The 25,056-nt window shown below is 44.8% G+C and overlaps 1 protein-coding gene across 4 annotated transcripts in view; it reads left to right on the forward strand.

The window, feature by feature from the left end:
* The first annotated feature begins 561 nt into the window (after window positions 1-561).
* F5 (coagulation factor V) overlaps window positions 562-25,056 on the forward strand; it is a 65,935-nt gene continuing 41,440 nt past the window's right edge. For 3 of the 4 annotated variants that reach the window (XR_006608873.1, XR_006608871.1, XR_006608872.1), the window contains exons 1-4: window positions 562-815; window positions 3,873-3,955; window positions 10,771-10,893; window positions 24,149-24,361. Coding sequence is in view for 1 of the 4 variants with exons in the window: in XM_045087746.1 (XP_044943681.1) it covers window positions 667-815; window positions 3,873-3,955; window positions 10,771-10,893; window positions 24,149-24,361 (568 nt within the window). In the remaining 3 variants the exon portion in view is untranslated. The remainder of the gene's footprint in view (window positions 816-3,872; window positions 3,956-10,770; window positions 10,894-24,148; window positions 24,362-25,056) is intronic. The other variant, XM_045087746.1, reaches the window with a different exon arrangement.

Genomic DNA, 25,056 nt, shown 5'->3' on the forward strand with positions numbered 1-25,056 from the left:
CAGGTGTCTCTGCAGATTACCGGCCTCGCGCCGGCCGCGGGACTGAGCTCGAAAGACGCCGCGGCCCTGCCCTGCCCACGCCGCGCAGCCAGTAAGTGGGTCCGAGTCGGCTCTGCCCTCCGCGGCCGCGGCCGAACTGCGCAGGGGTGGGAACCGGCGAGCGGTCCGGGCCCACAGACCCGCTCTGGGCCGCTCGGGCCCGTGTACTCACGCCCCCGCGTCCTCACCGACAGGACGGCGGTTCGGTGCCCCTAACGCGGCGCTACCCTTCCCCCAGACCCCAGGGAAACTGAGGCAGAGGGCGTGGGCTGAGCGTCGGGCAAACGTCGTCTTGCCCCTGGGGGTTCGCGGCGGTGGTGAGGGAGGGGCCGCCGCCCTGGGGCGCCCGCAGGTGCCGGCGCGGGCTCGGTTCTGCCTGCGCCTCGCGGGGCCGCGGGGCCGGCGGGCTCTGCGCTGTCGCCACCTGCTCCCGCCGTCGGCTCCGCCCCGAGCCTCGCGTCCCGGGGGCGCCGCGCCTGGCCAAGCCCGCGCCTGGGAGGGCGCTCGCCCGGAGGACCGCCCCGCGGCCGCAGCCCCGGCCCGCGCCGGCCGACGGCGGGAGGACACCGCCTCCCGCAGCCGCCCGGAGTGCACGCGCGCCCGGCCGCGTCCCGGAGCAGGACAGCCATGGCCCCGCGCGGCCCGCGCCTCGGCGTCCTGGGCGTCCTGGCGGTCCTGGGCGCCTGCTGCGGGGCGGCGGCCGCGCGGCTGCGGCAGTTCTACGTGGCGGCCCAGGGCGTGGACTGGAGCTACCGGCCCGAGAGCCCCGGGCCCAGGTGAGGCGCGGGCGGGCTGCGGGGAGGGACGGCGGCCGCGCGCGGGGACGTGCCTCCCGCAGCTCCACCGCTAACAAACAAACAAACAAACAAAAACAGAAAACCCCAACAACTTATTGCTCATTTTTAACCAAAATCGCTATTTTGCTTCTGACCGTAGAGTGCCCCGGAGGCTCCGCGCGGTCGTCTGCGCGCGGCTGGAAGGGTTGGTTGATGGGGTTTGTTGCTGGGCTCGTGGGCTTCATCTGCGCGTTGGTTCGGAAGCTCCAGGCACGACCCCCTCGCGAGCCCAGCCCCTGCAGAGCCCCTTCCCGGGTCCGAGGCGCCCGGGACTTTACGGACGCCCGGGCCGGAGCAGTCACCGGGTCCCCGCAGCCTCCGACCGCTGGAGACGCGCGCACCGTCCGCGGTCCAGTGGGCTCTTCATGGCACTGGCCGAGCAGCCGTGGTTTCCAGCGCCCACCGGGCCACAGTTTCTGGTTTTTCACCTTTTCTTCCACTTCGTGGGACTCTTCGCTTTTGTCACTTCTTAGCCCCTGGGATCCGGTCTGCCCTGGCCAGTGTGGAAGGTCGCGGTGTAAGGAAACGGTGGCTTAAGTAACAAAACTCTATTTCTGAACTACAAATTGTTTTTCCTAATTGAAAGGCTAAAAACAAGACTTCCCAGAAATTAAACAAATTGTAGGACCGACTCACTATTTCCATTTGGTTATATTGTTATATTTTTTATTAGTAAACCTCTCAGTGTGACTCAGTTTTTTTTTTTTTTTTTTTTTTTTTTTAACTAAAACATCACCATTTAAATGATTGTGAAAGACAAGTTCCTCTTTTAGGATTACAAAACCAGAGCAATCTCCTAAGAAATAATGTAATATTTTAAGAGTCTGGTAGAGCATAACATGAAACCCCTTAAAGAATTACTTTGTAACTGTGTTCTTTTGGACAGTATTACATATTACCTGGGTCTTGTAACAATAAGAAATCTTTTTAAAAATTTTTTTAAAGATTTATTTATTTACTGGAGATAGAGAGAGAGAGGCATAGAGAACACAGCAGGGGGAGCAGCAGAAGGAGACAGAGAAGCAGGTCTCCCCTGAGTAGGGAGCTGATGTGAGACTCGATCCCAGGACCCTGGGGTCATACATGACCTGAGCTGAAGGCAGACACTTAATCCACTGAACCACTGAGTTGCCCCCAAGAAATGCTTTAAAAAAAATCATTTTAGGGCGCCTGCGTGGCTCAGTGGGTTAAAGCCTCTGCCTTCGGCTTGGGTAATGATTCCGGAGTCCTGGGATCAAGCCCAGCATCAGGCTCTCTGCTTTGCAGGGAACCTGTTTCCTCCTCTCTCTGCCTGCCTCTCTGCCTACTTGGTGATCTCTGTCAAATAAATAAATAAAATATTTTTAAAAATCATTTTAAATATTGTCTTTTGAGTTGATGATCTAGATCATACCCATACCCTTACAGAACTGCCAAAACCCCAAAGAAAATCATAGGCTTTCCAACATTAATTTCTCTTGCTCATGGCCAGACATTATCATGCTGGCTTTCTTTGCTGGGATATTCCGTGCTTATGCTTGGGAGTTTGTCCTTTCTTCTGTAGTTAGCTCTGAAAAATAACAAGCAGAATATTGGAAGCAGAACTACATAGAGAAAAAGCCTGACTTACACAGGAGCACTCCAAAGGGAACCATGACTGTTGATCTGATCCCCTCGATCTATGGTTGAGTTTCCAGAATTCTGGTAAGAGTCATACTTCTGGTGTCAGTTTTTGAGCCAAAACCATACAGTGACAACCTAGACCAACTGTCAAGATTTTTGAACTTCGAATCATGTCATTTTCCCCTGGTACTTTCTCATGAAAAAATCTAACCTGTACATCCAGCTGCTTAAACTAAGAACTTGTACTAAGTGTCCCACACCTACAGCGGAATGATCCTTTCTGTAAGGAGATCAACATAACCACCTGTTTTTTTGCCAAAGTGAATTTCAGCACAAAGCAAAGATCTTTCCTCTTACTTCATCTAATATTAGCAGAAGAATACTTTTAGAGGTGGGATATATCTATTATTCTTGTCTGATGTCTTAAGTAAATGTTTTTGGAAACTTCCCTAAGGAAACTTGTTCAGTCACTTACAGGTATGTGGTAACAGATATTGAAGTAAAAACATATATATTGGGCTGCCTGGGTGGCTCAGTGGGTTAAAGCCTCTGCCTTCAGCTCAGGTCGTGATCTCAGGGTCCTGGGATCCAGCCCCACATCGGGCTCTCTGTTCAGCGGGGAACCTGCTTCCCCCTCTCTCTCTGCCTGCCTCTCTGCCTACTTGTGACCTCTGACAAATAAATAAAATCATAAATATATATATATTTTTTTTCTTTTTCCTCTAGAGTTCAAGAGTCCCACTCTTACTGCCTCCCTTTCTGTGAATTCTTTACCATGAATACAATGGTTTTACCTCTTTGAGTCTTGGCTTTGCCATTTATCCATTGTTTCTCCTCTGGACAAGAGACTTACATTTCCCAAGACTTGCCTTTTTCATTTGGTTTGTTTGTTTTTAGTAGGAGTGCCCAGGGCTTTAACTCCATTAGTCATCTCCAACTTCTCAACTAGAAACAGGGTTCACCAAAACAATGATTCTTTATAATGTTCCCCAGTAATTTAAATCTGTATATGACTCATCATTAAAAATATAGCCCATGTATTTATTCATAAAAGATTTGGTTATATCTTTAGTCATTTAAAATCTAAGCATAAAGTTTGGGTTCACACAAAGATCTTAGGTTCTTTTCTTAGAAAATGGATTCTGAGTAAGGATTAGTTAAGGCAGACTAAGTTGGGATAGAATGGTTGCCACAACAAAATATTCCTAAAGAGATCAATAATTATTTTATTAACCCCATGTATTATTCATATTTTCAAAACCTTGAGTTTCTGAAATGCAATTAAAATACTATTTTTCCTACTGCGTATCTGAGGACATGAGAAATCCATTTGTTTTGTGATGTGAGATGTAGATGTATATGGCTCTCAAATTAATTTCTGTATTTGATTTCTAGTTCGAATCCTTTCTTTAAGAAAATTGTCTACAGAGAGTATGAACCACATTTTCTGAAAGAAAAACCACGATCCAAAACTTCAGGTAAGCTGGAAGTACATTCTTCAGTTTTAAAGATGAATCTCTGAAAATTTGCTATCCCTGGTTATCTAAAGTATCTGTTTGGTGACATTTTTTAGAAATAAGTGCTTTTGTTGTTTTTAAGCAGTCCGGGCTGTCTAAGTTGTGGGGGTAAGTGAAAAATGAAGATGTGGAGCCCGGAATTCACACTTTTGAGAATTTCAAAACAGTGGCAGCAAAGCATGAAGCCAGAGGTCCCTTCTTGCCTGAGGGGCTGTGCTCACGAAGCCGGCTGTTTTTAACACTGATCAGAAAGCTAAATAAAGCGTTTAAGAGTTTGAATTTTATTCACTTATTGAACAAAGTACTCTTGAGCACTGGCTACAGGCTGGGCATTGAAGAGGCACTACGGACGCCCCAGTTGGCAAGGCAGAACCACATCCTGCCTTCCTGGAGCTGACGGTCTAGTTCATGGAGCGCAGCTGAACCCTGGCAAGTGTCGTTGCTTCTGGCCGGCTCCCTACACTCATTCAGAGGAACCATACATGGCTGGTTCTCTTGCTTCGGTTTTTCCCATCTCTTCTCCTGTTTTTTTTTCTTTTTTTTAAGATTTTATTTATTCACTTGACAGAGAGAGAGGGGGCGGGAACACAAGCAGGGGGAGTGGGAGAGGGAGAAGCAGGCTCCCTGCTGAGCAGGGAGCCCACGCTGGACTCAATCCCAGGACCCTGGGATCATGACCTGAGCCGCAGGTGGACGCTCAATGACTGAGCCACCCAGGCGCCCCTCTTCCCCTTTTTTATTTAGTGTGAGGTATACAACAGCTGTTGTTTTCAAAGAAAAATCTCTTCTTTTCCTCATCTTTTCTTTTCTTTTTTTTTTTTTTTTCCTGAAGTTTGTGTTTGTTTATTTGAGGAACAGAGAGAGAGCATGAGCGGGGGAGGGCGAGGGAAGAGGGCAGAGGGAGCAGGAGACGCAGACTCCCTGCTGAACCCAAAGCCTCCTTGAGCCTGAGATAGATCATGACTGAACTCAGGTCAGACCCTTACCAGATGGATCCGCCCCAATACCCCTTTCCTGATCTCCCCTTTAATCAAAGAAAGTGGGTTGAATGGGTTTTGGGGTTCTTGAGTATGATACCATATTTCCCAGGAATGGTAGAGGCCATAAAGAGAGAACTTCCTCCCTTGGGTCGCTGGTCAGTAATTCACGCGTCCTTCCGTACTGACCAAGTGAAGACTGGTCAGCTTCCCCGGACTCATCCTCCTACCTCTCTGTGCAAACTGCTTAGTTCTGCTTCCTCTGATCTCCCTTTGTCCCCAGTCTTCCTTGGCTAGAACCTTCCTTTCAGCCAAAACTCAACAACAGTAAAACAAAACGCAGCTATGTTCAGGCCCACCCCTTCCTAGAACAAATCTCCCCTCGACTGCCTGCCTTTCCTTCAGGGCCATTTCCCCACATGAGCCCTCCACTCCTTTCTCTGTAATACTGTTTCCTCCCTGACCCTCTGTAATAGAAGTCCGCTAAAATGACTCTCAGAAAATAGCACCCATGACTCTGAGATGCCAGAACCAATGGTTTCTTTCCAGTTCTTTTCCCACTCGACGTTAGGAGGATGCTTAGTGACCCCCCTTGAAGCTGTTCCCTGCTTTCCAAAACCAGCGCCACTTCCCTTGGTGAATGGAGGTGAAGGAGGAACTTAGAGAAAACGGTTCCCCGAAACTTGGCTCCTCATGTGAGGAGAGACAGGGAGGTTCTGGAAGGGAAGGAGGGGCGTCAGTATATTTTGGACTTTTACAAACAAGAATACAGTGACTTGACGTATCCCGTAGAAAAGGGGAGGGTAATCACATGGGAGGGAGAGTCCTGGCCGGAGCCAGACTCAGAAGAAGTAGGACATGATGCGATGCAAGAGTTGGAGGGACTCAGCTTGAGGAAGAAGAGCGGTCACCTTCAGGGAGAACAGCAAGGCAACAGACAGTAAGGTCACCACGAAAACCCAGTTGGTCACTGTGGGCGGGAAGTTGAAGGATCTCCTGTCCTCTGTCAGAGTCTTTTCGTGCTCAGAGCTCTGGTTCCAAGCTTAGTACGGACAGCCGATGCTGAAGAAATATTTAACTAAATTAAACTGTAGTTGTGCAAAGGGAAAACAAGCTGGGAAACACACTCACGAGGCCTGGAAAAAAGAGGAATCAGACAGGTGTTTGGAGCCTTTCCTCTGTGGCTTTTGCCAAGTTAACGGAATTTGAATGTCTGGGCCATGTAAGCCACTGTGCCGAGAACTGTGTTAGAAAGGCCAGGGCCAGGCTGGGGGCTATCTTCTGGGCAGGAGGGAGTCATTGATAGTTTTTGGAGAGGAGAGTACGTGATCAGAACCCTTTGCCTGGGTGGTTCAGTAGGTGAAGCGGCCGCCTCCGGCTCAGGTCATGGTCCCGGGGTCCTGGGATCCCCCTGCTGAGCAGGGAGCCTGCTTCGCCCTCTCCCTCTGCCTGCTGCTCCCCAGGCTTATGCTCTCTACCAAATAAATTAGTAAAATCTTTTTTTTTAAAATCCTTTGAGATTATTAGCTTTTGTAGAAATTTCCGGATTCAACCTCATTAATTACAAGTAGACCTTGATCATTAATTTACGTTTAAACCCTGTGCACTTAAAACTTCACCTCTCTACCGACCCCTGTGTATCTCATATCACATTTGTTTTCCGAGAACTCTGAGGCATTTTAACACCATTTTAAAGCAGCTTCTTCCTGAACTCGTAAAGTTACTTAACTATGAATCCTTGAAAGGCAATGGTAGTATTTTGTTCATCTTGATGTCTGTCTGTAGCTGATGCAGTGCGGCAAGTCCGGGGTGAGCCCTGTGAAGCTCCGGGTTCAGACACGGCCACCAACTCTGACCTGCCCCATTCCCAGCCTGGTTCTGGGTCACTGGCACCTTTCCCCGTTTCCGGCTCTTGGCGGGTGTGATTCCAGCTGAGCCTTGCACGAATGAGTCAAGTGACACTTCTACAGCCTGAGCCCAGAAGTCACTGTAATTGTGGGTGGGGGCGAGGCCATAGGACTGGGGGTCCGGAGGGGTCCTTGCATCGAGGTTTGCAGCCATGTGGACAAGTGCAGGGACTGGGCTCATTTTTGGGAATCCAGGCTGGGGCTTTGAAATGGCGAGTGTCAACTCTGAGTGTTTTCAAGGAAGGGTATGAAACGTTTGCCCCTGAAGCGGTTCTGAACTAGTACAACACTGGGCTTCCCTGTTTTCTGTAACTCATATGCACCCGAGCGCAGGGGATAGGATTAGCTGACTTTATGTTGTCCTTTTCAACTCCAAAGCCGCATGAAATTGGGTACACTCTGTGCTACCTTCCTGGGACCACAAGGTAGGTGGCCCCTTCCCCCACATCACTGCTGGGACCCAGGCCATCGGGCTGACGGAGGAGCTAACCAGCAGCTCAGGCAACACTCATGTGTTTGTCCACATGAGGGAAGGTATTTGGTTTGCATTTATGAAAACATCCCTTTGTTTTGCCTTAATTCCAAGGAAGCAGAAAGGGAGGCAAATAAATACTCCAGACCATTCATTGCAGCAAGAGGTCTTATTAGGTTAAATAACTGAGGAGACTTATCCCAGGCACGGGCATTTGTAGCCACGCAATGCCAGCAAACAAATCACCCAAGCAAGGTGCCATGGCAACAAATGCAGTGCATGCTGTGACCACGTGGCCAGCATCTTTTGGGCTCCTGGGCATCCCTGGCAGGTCGGAAGAGCCAGTGGGGGCTTCCATCAGGAGCTAGGATTGAGGGTAGCAGCCAGAAGAGAGAGCGAGCTCAGCTAGTCCTGCCGGTTGTGGTCAGGAGTCACAAATGGTGTAGACATTGGAACTATTTCAGGAGAGGGGGCGGTTCTGAACCTGCTCTGTGCAAGGTGGTAGAGAAAACTTTGGTTCAAGAGTCCAGAGCCCTGAGTTCTAACCCCAGGGGCACCACCCAATGATTGACTGACCTTGAGCAAGCCATCCACCCACCCCCACATCCCAGGCTTTGTAAGTATCTCTAAATTGAAGATTGAACAGTGTGACCTCCACAGTCCTGTGCAGAGCGAACACAGAAGCAAACAACACGCTCCAGGCACAAGATCAGCATAAACTCCAGCAGCGAAGAGTTTGCTGAAAGCAGTAAGAAAACTGCAGGTAGAAAGATAGAAGTAGGGAAAGGGGGTTCAGTCTCAGAGATACTGTTACCCCACTGCCAATAGGTAACATATTGCTGCAAACTTCAGCTCAGAACTTCTAGCTCAGAACAATACAAATTTATTATCTTGCAGTTCTTGAGGTCAGAAGTCCAAAATAAGTTTCACTGGGTTAAAATCAAGGCGTTGGCAGAGCTCTCCCCCTCTGGGGGACAGTCCTCTCCTGCCTTTTCCCGTTACTGGAGGCAGGCTGCACGTGCGAGTTTGTGGCCCCTTCCTCCGGTTCAGATCCGGCAGGGCTGTGAGCTCAGCTTTGCCTGCATCCTGTTTATAAGGATGCTGGATGACATTTCCCTTGGGATAATAATCTCGGAAACTCTACCATTTCAAACTTCTTTTAGTCACACCTGCAGAGCCCCATTGGCCACCCCGGGTAGCGTATTCACAGGTCCCAGGAGTAAAGATGCAGACATCTCTGCTGGGCCATTATTGTGCCTACCATATCTAGCAAGCAAAACCTCCCACGGTGTCCTCATGTCAGAGAAGGTTACCTTCCTGCCCCCGCTCCCCAGCAAGAACATCACCAGCCATCCACAGCAGCTTGGTCTCCCTCCCCCTCCACCCATATGCCATCCATCAAGCCCTGACGTTTCATCTTCTAATAGCCCTCTCGCATGTTCTCATCATCACCTTACACTCTGTCACCACATCACCCACCTGGAGCCCTCTGTTCTCTCAGCATCCACTCTGAGTTCTCCCCAGCTCATCCTCCACCAGTGCCCCCAGAGATTTAAAACCCCAAATCTGGTCCATGTCTCACCCCTGCTTAAAACTCTTGATTGGCTTCCAGATACACTTAGAGGCAAAACTCAAAGATGTGGAAGGCTCTACATGATGGGGCTTCTGATCGTGCCTTCAGCCTCACATTCTGCCTCTCTCTCTTACCTGTTGAACTTTACCTTCACTGTGGCCATCTGTCAGTTTTTGAATAGGCCAAGTTTTCTGGTGCCACGGGCCCTTTGCACATGCTCATCCTACTCCTTGAAATGTCCCTGCCCATGCCTTTGCCTCTTGGCCTTTGGACTTCAGTTGAAGCATTGCTTCCTCAAGGAAGCAGGTCCAACCCCGAGTTCCTCCCTTTCTCCAAGATTGGACACGATCCCTCTGTCAAATGCTCTTCAGTGTAAGCTGTGCTTTTGTATGATGGTTTGTTAAAATCTGTCCTTCCTACTTTTTTGCAAGCTCTGCAAAGGCCTCTATTTTAGTCAGCATTACAGTTCTGTAAGTGGGGGCCCAATTAACGTGACCATCAGCCCTGCAAACAAATGCTGGCTGAACTCCATGACTGCTGCCTCTTTCTCCTCGAGCTCCCGCCGTCTCTGCTGGGGAGAAGCAAACCGCACAGGGTCTACAGGTGGCTGGGACGTGAGAACAGTCAACTTTTCAAACATTTAATTTTGGGAAATTCTCATGTATGATCCTGCCGAAGCCCGACTCAAGTATCACCTCCTCCCTTAACCCCTCAGACAGAACTGGCCCTTCATCCTCTCTCCGTCTATAGCACTTTGCCCACATCTCAGCGGTGGCTCCTACCGTGCGTTTGCCCCCAGACGAGCTTGCGAGCTCTTCGAGGACAGGGACAGGGTCTTATTTCTCCTCGTGGCTGCAGGACTCAGCACACTTGTCATGTAAGACTTGAGACGTCACTCTTGATATCTGCCCGTCTCAGCTGTCACCCCCGGTGTCCCACACTGAAGTAACTGGTCACGTAGTTTACCCCATTGCTCAGATAAAACACCGCAGGGTCACCCTTGGCTTCGTTCTCTCAGAGGCCACGTCAGCCAACCGGCAAATCCAGCCGGCTCTGCCTTCAGAATCCAGAACCAGCGTCTTCCCCCACCTACCGCGTGTGGCTTCTCTGTGTCACCTGCTGCCATTTCCGGGCCCATCACTGCACACTGCTCTCCACACTACAGCTGGGAGGTCCTTTTTTTCCCTCCAGAATGAACTTTTAAAACCATGTCTGTCTGCGGCACAAAACCCCAGCAATTTTCCATTTCGTTCAGAAGATAATCCACATTCCTTACCAAAGCCCATGAAGCCCCACGTGACCCGCCCCTCCCTCATCTGCTCGCGCGCCACCTGCACTCTTCCTTTCTGTTCTTTGGACGCATCACTCCTGCCTCAGGGACTCTGAACTCACCTCAGGACCAGCGTACCCTGTGACTTTCCCCCTATCCTCACTTTATTGAGGTCTCTGAGGTTCCCCCGCTCAGGGAGATCTAATGGAGCCAGTCATCTTCCCTCAAATCACCCTGCACAACCGAAAGTGAACACCATTCTTCTCTTGGCCAAAGACAGTAATCTGCAAGGAATGACAGGGGTCAGGATGGGGTAGACATGATCAGAACTATTCCTTCTCTCTCTTGACTTGCTTTGAGCCCACGCCAAACATTTCTACCTTCTTGTCCTGTCCTGACTGCATGCAATGTCGAGACAAGGGGCCGGCAAACCCTTCTAGATCGAAGACAAGCAGGCCAGCCTCAGGGCCGGGGGAGTGACAGCCATCTCTCATGCGGGTCTGTGTCTCTCCGTGCTTAGCAGCTCTGTCTTTGGTATTCCTGAACGCAGATAGATTATAAATCCTTGTTTCTATAGGACTTCTTGGGCCTACCTTGTATGCTGAAGTTGGAGACATCATGAAAGTTCACTTTAAGAATAAGGCAGACAAGCCCGTAAGCATCCATCCTCAAGGAATTAAATACAGTAAATTCTCAGAAGGTAAGAGTAATTTAATACTCCTCTGGCAGTGGAAAACATACAACTCTAACACCGGTGTCAGACATTTAAAACCAGATTGTTAACCACATGTTAGAGAAATCTCCTTTCCTTCAAGGGGTGACTATGAAAGCTGTTGCCTTTGTAAGTCTTAGGGAGGAAAAGGAACAAAATCCGGAGCCGTCTGGACCTCAGGTGTTTACTAGGTTCTTGCTCTTTAACAGCTGGATGGGAAAATTGCCTAATCTTTCTGAATTCCAACATATGCACGTGTAAATGAGAACAGTAATACATGCACATTTCAAAGTGGGTTAAAGCAGGGGGCGTCCACAGACTTCTCTGTGGGAAGCCAGGTCCTAAGTATGTTGGTTTTGGGTTATCTCTTGTAACTGCTCAACTCTACCTTTCAACACAAACACCATCACAAACAATGTGCAAGTGAATGAATGAGTGTGACTGTGTCCCAATAAAACTTTATTTACAAAAACAGACAGCTGGCTGGATGTAGCCCAAGAACCGTAGTTTGAAACAGTGGCATTGGACTAATGTGGCACGGGTGGCCTGACACAGAAAGCGCGCTTCATAAGTGGTATTTGGTGGTTGCGGTGGCGGTGGCGGTAGAAGTCTTAACACAATTTTAGATGAAGTGAAATGGTTAAGAACTTGCGCTTTGAAGGCAGACATACGTTCCCATTCCAGATGCATCACCTCTGGTTCTATGAGCGTTACCTCTCTGAGGATTAAAATGAGACTGTTCAGGTAGTGTCTGAAATGAGACTGTTCAGGTAGTGTCTGAAATAGGATTCCTGGAACATGGGAAGCCCTCAGTAAATCACGATGATGATGATGGCAGCGACAGCAAAGGTCACAAAGACGAAGGTGGTAGAAGTGACCACATCAGCCACGGGACAGTAAGTACTGTTGACGACCTTGCTCTGATTATTTCTATCACGATCATTCAGACCACAACAAGCACAGCAGACTTCTCTTAGGAGCTGATATCAGAAAATTGTAACCATATTGTACTAGGTATTAGTATAATAACACGTTTAAATACCTTCAGTCCTTTCATGACTCACAAATTTTCTTTCTCCCATATGTTCCAGCCGTCATACCTTTGAAGGGGGGCAATTAAGCAGGAAAGTGATTTACAGCGCAGGTTCTGGAAGTAGACTGCTTGGTGCAAATCTTGGCTTACACTTATTAGCTGTGTGGCTTTTGAGAAGTTGCCCAACCTCTCTGTGCCTCATCTCTCTCTCGTCTGTAAAATGAGACTAAGAATCGTACTACCTCATATAGGTTTGTTGTCATGAAATCTCTGGATAAGGCCTAGCATATAATGAACACTTGACAGATATTAGATGTGATAGTGAGGTTGATTTTTCAGTTAAAATGTATTCAAATTATGTTACATCTCAATTAAAATTTTTAAGTGTGTTCAGATAATTTCCTACTTATCTGGTAATTTGTGGATTACACAGTGTGTTTTACATTTATTATTTCTTGTGTAAATTAGTAGTTAAACTCATTCCAACTAACACATAAAGGACTGATAATAGGTTAATGAACTACCCTTTCCTGGAGTATTTGCATCAGCCCTTAATCTTTGGCTTGAGGAAGAGCAATGAGCATTAACTGAAACATCAGACATCTTTAAGGGCCAATTTGGCAAGACTCTGAATGAGGCAGAATGTGCAAGAGTCTGTCCTATATTCCTAAAATCATACAGTGGCATAACAAACAACCATTTAACCTACTTATGAGGCTTCCAGGCAACTACATTGAGAATTCAGCAATGTCATGCCAGAGGGAGGAACCCCCAAATGTCCCATCCAGGTTCCATTTCAAATGTGGGAGGAGGTAAGGTTCATGGACTTTGTATTCTAGCTGGGCTGTTTGCATAGGGAACGGACCTTGCAACATTATGCCCCTTTCTTTACTGTTTATTTGTTCCTGCACCCCCCCCTCCCAGCCAGTTGTCTATGAGCAGCTGTTTAAGATGCTCCTGCCACTTCCACTGGTCACCTCACTATTGCCCCTAGTTGCCTAAATCCGAGAAAGGTAAATACAGATTGGTGGGGAAAGTGAAATTTTTATTTTGGAAACGAGAGGCAAACTCAATCTATTTAAGATTGAGTGCCTTGTGTGGAAAAAGACAAGGCTTCTGTTCATTTTATTTTGCCCTCTGCTTTAAAATAAAACATCTTCTTCTTGCCTGACACTCATCCTGGCCCACAGCCGTCCTCCAGGGCTTGAACTATCTGGGGCAGTGTGGGAAATCAATGAAGCACACACTGGGCCAGTGAGAGCCCAGACTCCTTTTTTGCAGACGTAGAAGTGGATGGTGGGAGATTGAGACGGTATAATAGGCCTAAGGCAGGACTCAGTCCTTGCCCCTGGGGCTACTTGATCTGACGAGTCAATGATCCAACCTTGACCACAATCCTACTTTTCTGGGAATTAGTCCTTGAGCTCCAGCAAGCATTTGGAGACCTGTTTTCATCAGTTAGAAGGAAAGGACAGCCTTGGAAAGAATGCTGGCTTCAGAGCCAGAATGACCTGGCTTTTAAATTTGGGCAATTTGGGGCAACCTTCTTTACCACTAACCTTTACTTTTACATCTGTGACACGGGCATAGCGATTCCTCCCCTCGAAGGATATGTGTCAAGTTCTGGGCCCATGGTTGATGCATGACGATGTTACCTGTTGTTGGTTATTTCGTGGCTCGTCATTGTGACTGCATTAAGATTTGTTTTCAGTCGCTTAGATTAAAGGAAGTCCCTGGCCTTGGATAGTCCTCATCATTTTACTTGTACTTGAATGAAATAAAACTCTCTCTTAGAATTGAGATGTCAAAATGAACTAAAATTAAACAGAAAACCTCAGTTATCCAGAGCACAGAGGAATGAATCATTTTGAATTATTATATTTTCCAGATAGTTTGGAATTTACTTCTTAAATGTCTAAGATTTTTTTTTAAACACTTTGGATATATGTTACATTTCCCAGACTCTTTAAAACACAAGATGAGAAGTAAAACTCCAATCTCTTTCTAAGCCATTATTTCTAATCTACCACGAGATTATACAGACACCCACGGATATTAGAATTATATACAAAGTAGGCAGACTTGAAACAGACTTGAAAATTATTGTCTATGGTATTGTCTATCGGTAAAGACCCTGAGCTTTCATTTGTGGGTGTTGTTTCTTAATACCTATTTTGGTTGGCCAGAAGTCGTGTTGCCTTTTGAATTCTTGGCTATGCTTTAGTCTCCCATCCAAGTACTAACCAGGCCCAACCCTGCTTAGCTTCTGAGATCAGACGAGATCGGGCGCGTTCAGGGTGGTATGGCCGTAGACTTGGCTATGCTTTAGTTCATTGATGGTTGGAAATCTGAGTTCTGGCCAGGGAAGACAGTACTCTGAGTGAAAGTCTCATGCTGGCTGTGGATCCATAAATTGGCAGCGCCTGATACAAAAGCAAGGTTGTAGCTCAGTGTCGCACTCGCACCACTCCCCAGGCATGACTGGGAGACACCTCACTAGTACTTAGGGCAAGGACGAGTAACCCATTTGATGGGTTGGACAAATCACGATTTGCAAAAAATGCTCACAAGAACATTTCCTTTAGGCATGTGTTTAATAGGAATATATTCTGAAACCAGGAAATAAAATATATGCAGCTATACCTGATCACTTAAAAACTTTCTATCACTAAGAGCCTAAATTTGAGGCTAAAATTTCAGAAACTAACTTGAACACACGGAACTGTTTCTAATATGCACCGTTGAGCAACTTTTGTTCTTCAGTAAGATTTCTGTAGCTGTTTTGGTCAATTAACTTTAAAAGTTTGCTTCAGAGTGAATCTTAATAGTATTTGTTTATTGCTTTATGTAGTCACTTAAATGTGTGAGTTGCATTATGAGTATTTCATCACAAAATTAGTTTTATAATATTCAGCTGTCTGCTAGTGAGCCAACTCTGAATAGAAATGATAGATAGACAGACAGATAGATGAGATGCATTTTCCATCAGATATTTTTTTTACATTTGGTGTTGCCAAATTCTCCATATGAAAACTTAGTCTTTTGGATTTGTCCAAAACATTCCAATGCTTATGTGGGCAGTGGTGTTTCACTTTTCATCTGAATATTTTGGCATTTCTTTGAGTATATGATAAATACCCAAAACAAACTGTAGTGGCTGATATAATAATTCTCGTAAGTGTCAGAAATGTGAACGCCCCTTCAAGAGAGACTTGCCCTCCCCATGCCGTTCAATCCATTTCCTTAGAAAACATCGGCATTCTACTTTGCCTGTTAACTAAATTACAGCTTCTTTTTTTTTTTTTAAGATTTTATTTATTTATTTGACAGAGAGAGATCACAAGTAGGCAGAGAGGCAGGCAGAGAGAGAGGTGGGGAAGCAGGCTCCCTGCTGAGCAGAGAGCCCAGTGCGGGGCTCGATCCCAGGACCCTGAGATCATGACCTGAGCCGAAGGCAGCAGCTTAACCCACTGAGCCACCCAGGCGCCCCTAAATTATAGCTTCTGAAAGAAGGCTCCTAGTCTTTGAATGTACACTGAAGCACGCCCTACGTTAATTAAATGGAGAGGAAAAGGGTTGTTTAAAAAAAAGAAAAAATGAGTAACAAGGGAGGATCTCAAGAACGAGCAGCCTAGTGGGTAACCGAAGTGGGTCTTTACGTAATTTTACTTTCCCAAAGCTTATAGGTAGCATTTCACATTTAAAAAAAAAAAATACTGAGAACCTTTTGGCTAATAATTGGTTTATCATGATCAGTAAACAAATTGCAACACTGACTATGGGCAGAGCAGGCAATGAACAAACTTGAGTAAATATAAAATGAACGGTTACCCTTGGTGTGAAGAATTCATTCTTGCACAAAGCTGAACAGGGACTTCTTGTGCTCTAGCACAGTAGTCTTTCCTGTCTGTTTCTCCTCTCTTCAGTTAAGAGCTTAAACTTTTATTTCGATTACAAAGTCAAAGTCAGATTCACCAAAAATGCGTTTCATAAATGCTTCCTTTAAGTAACTGCTTGTATTTCATGCTTCATATTACCTAGGTTGTGAAATCAAAGCTACCACATGCCTCTTTTGTTCTAGACTAAATATAGGATAAAATACTTTGAAGTTAAAAGAATAAAAACACTGATTAAATTATCCCAAGATTACCTCATAAGTAATAATCCTCACTTAGCGTAATTAGAGAATCTTTCCCCATGTACACATTTGTTCACTATTTCTTTCAAGACGCTCATTATCCACCTTTTAAGTTGTATCGTGAACATAATCAAAACCATTCATTCAACTATTTTATTTTTTAATATTTTATGTATTTATTTGACAGAGAGAGATCACAAGCAGGCAGAGAGGCAGGCAGAGAGAGGGGGAAGCAGGCTCACTGCTGAGCAGAGAGCCCGATGCAGGGCTCGATCCCAGGACCCTGAGATCATGACCTGAGCCGAAGGCAGAGGCTCAACCCACTGAGCCACCCAGGTGCCCTGATTCAATTATTTTAAGTTTATCTTGTATGTAACTTCATATTCTTATTCACATCAAATGAATATGAAATTCTCAATAATTTACTTTGATCAACTAGACAGACACTTAAAAACCATTGTTTGTTCAAATAAAACTGAATATGAAACCCTGATCATTTAAAAATAAATTTGATAGCATTCAACAATCAGTCACATTGCTATATCTAGTATGTGTTAAATCTTTTAGGGTGATTCTTAGATATTGATATTGTTTGGTTCATATTATGATGCATAATGTGTTCTAATTGTGGCTTCTCCACTGAAGTAGCCCTAAAAGAAATCTGGAGGGGAAACCCGTCACAACCAAGACACCAGCATGTACCCTACTGTTAGCTGAGCTGTGAGTCCCTCAGGTCTTACAGACTTCTTTGTATTTGTGTCCGGGACCTCCCTCAGCCCGGAACATGATCATGGCGATGATGATGATGGTCTCTGGACTGAGGAACTGAGGAGCGGGTTAGAGAATAGAGCCTACACATTGTTTCCCCTTTGATCTGAAACCTGTTAATTTTGCTGGTGATTATGAGCAATCTTATTACCAGTTTTTGCCACTTTTACAGTAGATAAGTCACCACCTCTAATCTTTCTCACGTGTGTTGACAGAACTCAAGGGCACTTAGATACACCTTATCAGATGTACAGCACAAAGGAGAGAGGTTGTATCAGTTGCAAATTGGCTGAGAAAGAAAATAGTCAGCATACTCAAATGTATTGCGACGGGCCGTCATAGCATTGGTCAGGAGCCAGACATTTTACATGTGTTTTTAGTCCTCATTACCCATCAAAAATGATCGTATTGTTGCTAGAGAAAACATTATATTGTTACAAACCAGAAAAGGGAGGCTAAAAGAGAGGTTAAAGAAAGCCAAATTCACAGAGGCAGCAAGTGTTTCAACCAAGAAATTTCAATTCTGGACTCTCTCACAATCCAGTGAGAGAAAGTATCATTAATTATATAATTTCATAAATATTTAATTAAAAATGTGTATATGATATTTACATCTAACTATATTCATAAATACATGTAATATTCACCAAGGAATGGGTGAACTGCATTTAGGCTGATGTCTGAAGGATGCGCACACATTTGTCCAGAGAAAGAGAGGAAGGACTTCAGAAGTTACCTCTTGGCCTACAAAGAATATCACTTTTTGTCCTTCTGAGAGCTTCTGAAGGCAATGGAAAGAAAGCCACTTTCTACTCTAGGAATTTCCTGTGAGGCTTTAACAGCTGGAACAGTAGACACATCATGTCCAGAAACACCATTTTCTAACTTCATGAGGCCAAGAATCAGGAACATTGAATCAGGGCCATTGTGCTTGGTTGGAGTTAGCTCTAGTCAACAACTCGCCATGCCAGGTCCAGTCAGTAGACAAGAGGGCAACTCTCCTTATCAGACCTGTTTGTCCTTTGCTTCTAGAATTATTTTGTAACTTCCCAGAGATAATCCTTCCTATTTGTTAGCAGAGACTCTTCCTTATACACTCTTTTTTTCTTTTCCATTTAGACTGAAATAATATTATTACTCTCGGGAAATTGTCCAAACTTTTAAAATTTCTCAACTCCTGGGGGCACCTGGATGGCCCAGTCGTTATGCGTCTGCCTTTGGCTCAGGTCATGGTCCCAGGGTCCTGGGATCGAGCCCCGCATCAGGCTCCCTGCTCAGCGGGAAGCCTGCTTCTTCCTCTCCCACACCCTGCTTGTGTTCCCTCTCTCACCGTGTCTCTCTGTGTCAAATAAATAAATAAAATATTTTTTTAAAAATTTCTCTACACCTTAATCGTCAGACCCTTTTTTACTTCTTTAAAGATTTTATTAATTTATCTGACAGAGCACAAGCAGGCAGAGTGGCAGGCAGAGAGAGAGCAGGAAGCAGACACCCCACTGAGAAGGGAGCCTGATGAGGGGCTCCATCCTTGGACCCTGGAATCACGACCTGAGTCGAAGGTAGCCACTTAAGCCACTGAACCACCCAGGTGCCCCCAGATCCTTTTTTTAATATTCAGATCCTTTTCATCATCTGAGTGAAATTTCAGCCCATAGTCAATTTGGCCATCAATGTCAAGCTATCTTTGAGGGCAAAAATAAGATACAGTGTGATCCCATGTTAAGCTTTTCACTAGCACAAGTGTCACAACACGGATGCCTACAGCTTTCAGGAGGGAAGTCAATGAAAAAAATGTGCCCTTTAAGGACTGGGGACCACAGAGTCATTGTCTTATCTAAAGGAGGTAGCCAGGATTCAGGGCAGCAAATTCTATGCAGAAATTTGGTCACAAGAACAGCATTTTAGTGTTGTTCTTGAAGAACAACAGAAGAAAAGACAGCAACTCAGATTCTTATATATTATCTCCATAATGTTAATGTTGGCGTGTAATTTGTTGTAATACCATGCATTCCTAATCACCTATGAGCTAAGACATGATAACCTTGATTCTAGCCCACAGGATCTTAAATCTTAGAAATTCAGCATACATTCGGTGAGCACCTTCTCCATGCCAGGCACTGTGAAAGGTACCAGAGACATTAGCCAGATACAAACCAGCACCTGCCTTTGAGTGGCTCACTTTCTGGTGACAGAAATGTGCATGATGTAAATTGTTATTATTTCGTAGTAGAAAATGAACTAAATCATCCAGTGCCATACATACTTAATTATAAATTATCACAGCTTCTGTAGAAGAAAAAATGGGTAGTACAATTAGAGACCAGGAAAGGGGTAGGCTTGTATTTAAGGTGACATCTAAAGGATGAGCACATATTTACCCAGAAGAAAGACAAAGAGGGAGAACACTCCAAGCCGAGGCAGTGCTATCTGCCAGGACCTGAGGTTGGACGGAACTTGGCTGGTTTGGGGAACTAAAAGGTGGCCCCAGAGAGTGTTACATAGTATCAAGGGGAAAAGTCATACACAATAAGTATGGAGAGAGAAGTGGGGTAGATTACATATGGACTTGTGGTCCATGTTAAAAATTTTGTAAAAGAAGAAGCTGTGGTTAGGATTTTAAACAGGAGTATGGCAAAGTAAGATCGAAAGTCTAAAGGCATCATTCTGTATACAAGTCGGGAAATTGATTGGGAGGGTAGTCTTGCACCAGAATCCCAGTGACCAGTTAATAGGCTAATTCTGGAGTCCAGTTTTATCCTAGGGTTATGGCATTAGAGACACAGGGAAGAGTGTAAACTTGGGATATATATTTTGGAGGTAGTAGGTGGCCTTGAAAGTTTTGCCAAATGAATTAATACAGCTGGATTTGTGTTGAGAAAATAGTAACCAGACTCGGTCTCCTGTCAAGATTTTATGGTCCAGCCATATCTAGTCTTCTTTTCCATATGCCATCAGTGTAATCACCATCAATAAATCGTAGCTTCTAAGAGCATTAAAGTCCGTCTTTGTTTCCTATCTGTAAGGCTGATATTATGACTATCATGTCATTTCAAGTTTGGTTGTATTCATTCCCATTCATATAAAGATGCTCTGTCCTGTGAAGATATGTCAGTGAATCTAGATATATCTACTCAACTCTTCTGTCTTATGGCTTCTGTGCTCAGAACCCCATGCAGTACATGGTGCATGTTGCTGCTGTGCCCAAATGCCTCATTGATGATGGAAGCTTGTGCCTTATTCCACACTCCCATCTGGAGAGCCCAAACATGCTGGTGCTATGCAAGCTCACGTGAGTGTGAGTAGACCAGACTCGTCCTGATAATGTGCAGTTAGCTACGACAGTAGCTAATAATCTACAAAATGAAATCATCTGTATAGGAATTCAGCAGTTCAGCTTTGGCTTCTGAAAATGAGGGATTGTATCCATCCTTTTGCTTAACAATGAGACAGACAGACAGACAAAACATATGAAATAGCAGTTTTCAGACACTGAACAACAGACGATGCAAGGGAATGCTCCAAGGGAGGAGGATAACAAATGAGGTGGGTCTGTGTGTACCCAGGCTCACTGCATGGAGAGAGTTTCCAGGACAGCACGATGAAGGTGAACTCGGGCAGAATTCAATAGTCCTTTAGTTAAAGAAACAGAGTTTAGACTTTTGGTAGGCTGAAGTGGCTGGATTTGCAGGATGGAATCCTCAAGAGGATGGTACAGACAAAGAGAAGGAGTTCTTAAGAATCTACATGGAGGGCTGTCAGGTCTTCAACTCAGTGTTGATCTGCACATGCATGTGAGGAGAGTATTAAAAGTATGGAAAATACCACCGGAAAGAAACAGGCAGAACAGTCCCTGGACCACACACAGAGAAATAGTTTATGTTCCCATCATTAAACAAGAAAAGACCTAACAAGCGGGCACTCAGTAGAGGTAAGTCAACAGAAGGCACAGAAATTGGATAAAATTAGTCCAGACTGCAGACTACTCAGAAGGTGATGAAACTTTAAAAACAAGACTTGAAAGTATCCAATCAATTTCACACCTCTTCACTGTGTGCCAGTGTAACATATTAGTTACAAGAATGCAACAAAATTCAGCAACCAATATGTAAAACTCACAACGCTAATAAAGATTAACAAGCATTAGAAGGAGCAGGAAATGTACTACCCATAGCCAAGAAAAAACTTAAATCAATAGAAACAGACCCAGAGATAAATGATAGAACTGGCCGGCAGAGACATTCAAACAGCTATTACGAAGATTCTCCTTATGTTCAGAGCATGATGGGGAGAGAGATGGAAGACATGAGGACACACAAATGGAAACTCTGCAGATGAATATAATGGCTGCAATGGAGAGTATACCAGATGAGATTAACAGGGGATATTATACATAACAATGGAAACTACCCAGGTGAATCATGAAGATAAGAGAGACTGAACAAAATGAACAAGACATTGGTATTCTATGGGACAATATCCAGCGATGTCACATATGTATAACTGGAATCCTAGAATGAGGAGAAACAGAAGAAATATTTGAAGACATCAAAGCTGAAATTTTCCAAATGTGATGACAGCTATAAACCTACAAAGGTTTGACAAAACCAAGAAGAAGGAACATGAAGAAAACCCTTACCAAAGCACATCATGATCAAGTTACTAAAGATCTGTGATGAAGAGAAAATGTTAAAAGTTGTCAGAACAAAAAAAAAAAGAAAGAAAGAAAGAAAAGGGGCGCCTGGGTGGCTCGGTGGGTTAGGCTGCTGCCTTCGGCTCAGGTCATGGTCTCGGGGTCCTGGGATCGAGTCCCGTGTCGGGCTCTCTGCTCGGCAGGGAGCCTGCTTCCCTCTCTCTCTCTCTCTCTCTCTCTCTCTCTGCCAGCCTCTCTGCCTACCTGTGATCTCTCTCTGTCAAATAAATAAATAAAATTTTAAAAAAAGAAAGAAAGAAAAGAAAAGATCCAAAAATGAAAATAAGAGTGACAGCAGACAGTGGAAACAATGCAAGCCAGGAGATAATTAGGGATATCTTTAAAGTACTGGTGTGCAGTGGGGGAAGGGCATTTTGTCCCCTTAATATTCTGTACCACAAATATCCATTTAAAATGAAGAAAAAAGAAAGACTGTCTCAAGCATAGAAATAAGAAGTAATTTCCCACTTGAAGTCCAGAAAAACACATGAAAGGAAGTCTTAAAAAAAAGAAAAAAAATGATATTAAAAGACTATTTGTATCCACAAGAAGGAATAAAAGGCTTCAGAAATGGGTAAACATAGAGAAAGTTTTTCCTCATTTTTAATCTGTTGAAAAGACAATCATCTAAACTTCAAAGCAAAAATAACAAAATTTATTAGGGGGGTAGTATATATGCAGAAGTAAACTGTATGCATGATGAACAGTAGCACAAAGACCAGGAGAAACGGAAATATACTATTGCGAGTGTCTTACAAGTGAAATGGCATCATATTATTTGAAGGTAGACTCTGATAAGTTAAAGTCATATATTGTAAACCAAAGGCACTAATAAAACAAAGAAAAGCTAATAGTAGTGGAGATAAAAAGAGATACTCGATTAATCTAAAAGAAAGCAAGAAAGAAGAGAAAAAGGAATCAAGACCAGATGGATCAATAGAAAACAAGAGGAAGGCGGTCGACTTAAACTCAGCCGTATCAGTGATTATATCATAAGCAAACGGAAAGAACACTGCAACTAGGAGATTGTAAGCCCAGATAAAAAGAATCACCTTACTCTATGCTGATTTGAGAAATCCACTTTAAAGACAAGGACGGGGAAAGGCAGAAGACGGAAGAAGATACACCACACGAACATGAGTGACACAAGAGGGCATGTGATCTATTGTTCGCTTCCATGACCTCAGAGGACAGAGGAAAGGAGTGACAACAGCAGATCGGAAGCTGCTGGCCCAGAGAGCAGGGGAAGGTTCTAGCTGCAAATGGCACAAGGCAACTTCCCAGAGCAAGAAAACTGTCCTGTACCTTCATTGTGAGGGTAGCCATTCCACTCCACACATCCGTCAAAATGCAGCTAGCAGTATACTTAAAACTGGTGGGTTTTATTGTACGTGACTTCAGTAAAGATGACGAAAGGAAGAGGGGGAGGCAGAAAAAGAGAGGAAAGGGGGAAGAATAGAGAAGAAAAGGAACAGGAAGAGAGAATAGGAGTGAGAAATTAATCATTTGTTTTAAAAAAGCACAATCGCTTCAGTAAGAACGGTTTCCACAAAGCCTTCACCCCATCGTGTTAAACATCTGAGCCCTTTTTTCCAATCCTTTTTGTCTGCTCATGTCTCCACTCTGATGGTCTCCCCTTTGACGTCTAATTTATCAAGCTGTTGTACCAAACAGAAGGTAAATGCATCCCCAAGAGAAGTTCCTGCACCGGCTGATGACCGTGAAGCTCGCCTGAGTAAACGAGGCATGGCTCACACATTTGCTGTCCACGACACTGACCTCCCCCTTCCTGACCTCACTTGCTCCATCTCTAGCCGCATCCTTTTCTTGCTGTTGAAGATCCACCCAAGTCTCTTCTCTCCATCTTCCGCATCTCCGTTCCCTCTCTTCAGTAAGGAAGACCAGCTTCGACATCCTGCTCCTCTCCCACCAGTCAGGACACCAGAGTATATGTGGGACTGTTAACAGCGGGTCTTCAGACACGCAGGGGACAGGAGGAGAACATCTAAACATCGGATGGTAGACACATTTCATAATCACAGCGGTGACCAGACGGCGTAAGGGAGCTGGGCTCCAAGGCTCTGGGGATCGTCAGGGTGATCACAGGATGGGGGGTGGTAAAGTGAGGAACTAGGGCTGGGGTTGTCAGAGGTGGGAGAGAAGATATGAAATACAGAAGGAAAACAACATAGAAAAAGCTCTGAGTGTACTCACATCCAATGCTAACAGGCAATTAAATGAAAGAGATCTTGTCAAGCACTATAGAGAAAATAGAAATAAAACCCATTCTCTTAGCTTGAGGTGATTTTCTGGTAACAGTGATTCAACTCTCTGATGATACCTAGATACTAATCATTTAGATACCCTAGAAAATGAACTTTCTAAACCTTACCGAATATACTAGTCGCTTTCTGATTCACTTCAAATCACCATAGACCAAAGCCCTTATAATTGCATAAAGAAGTGGGCGTATGTGAATTTTTCCAAATAATGAAGGTTCACTATTAAAAGGCATAGATATCTCTGTAGAGACGTTATGTTCCCCCAGATTTGAGGATGATAAAACGTTGTCCTCAGTGACTGTCCAGGTGTTTCCATGGCTCTTTTTCTCCAGGTGCTTCTTACTCTGACCACACGTTCCCTGTGGAGAAGATGGATGACGCCATAGCTCCGGGCCAGGAATACACGTACGAGTGGAAGATCAGTGAGGGCAGCGGACCCACACACGATGACCCTCCGTGCCTTACACACATCTATTACTCCTATGAGAATCTGATACAGGACTTCAACTCTGGGCTGATTGGACCTCTGCTCATTTGTAAGAAAGGTAAGGAAAAAGAGAGAGAGAGAGGGCAACAACTAAGATTGAAATGGTAAGGTATACTATAGTGAAATGAGAATTGGGAGAATCTTGGAACCTTTCTATAAATCAAAGGGAGAAGCACAGAAACCAGATCCTTGCTCACATTGGTATTTGAGGGTCGGAATATTCCTGTTTCTTCTAATCCTTCCTTTTTCTCAGTCCTGGGAGACTCTCCCAAGTAAATCCCTGTCTGAGAGTATGTTCTGATACCAGGTCCATAAGATCTCTAGCATTTACCTCAAGGCCAAGTCTTCTTGAAAGTATACATCCTATATATTGCTGAGAGTACTTGGAAAGAAATTTAACATACGACCCAGCAATCGCACTACTGGTATTTACCCTAAAGATACAAATATAGGTATCCAAAGGGGCACGTGCATCCGAATGTTTATAGCAGCAATGTCCACAATAGCCAAACTATAGAAAGAGCCTGGATGTCCATCAACAGATGAATGGATAAAGAAGATGTGGTATATATACACAATGGAATACTATGCAGCCATCAAAAGAAACGAAATCTTGCCATTTGTGACAATGTGGATGGAACTAGAGGGTATTATGCTGAGCAAAATAAGTGAATCAGAGAAAGAGAATTATATGATCTCACCGATATGAGGAATTTGAGAAACAAGACAGAGGATCATAGAGGAAGGGAGGGA

Source organism: Mustela putorius, unplaced genomic scaffold, assembly GCF_011764305.1.
Source record: "Mustela putorius furo isolate JIRA1106 unplaced genomic scaffold, ASM1176430v1.1 tig00001451_pilon_pilon_pilon, whole genome shotgun sequence".
In the NCBI taxonomy this organism is placed as follows: Eukaryota; Metazoa; Chordata; class Mammalia; order Carnivora; family Mustelidae; genus Mustela; species Mustela putorius.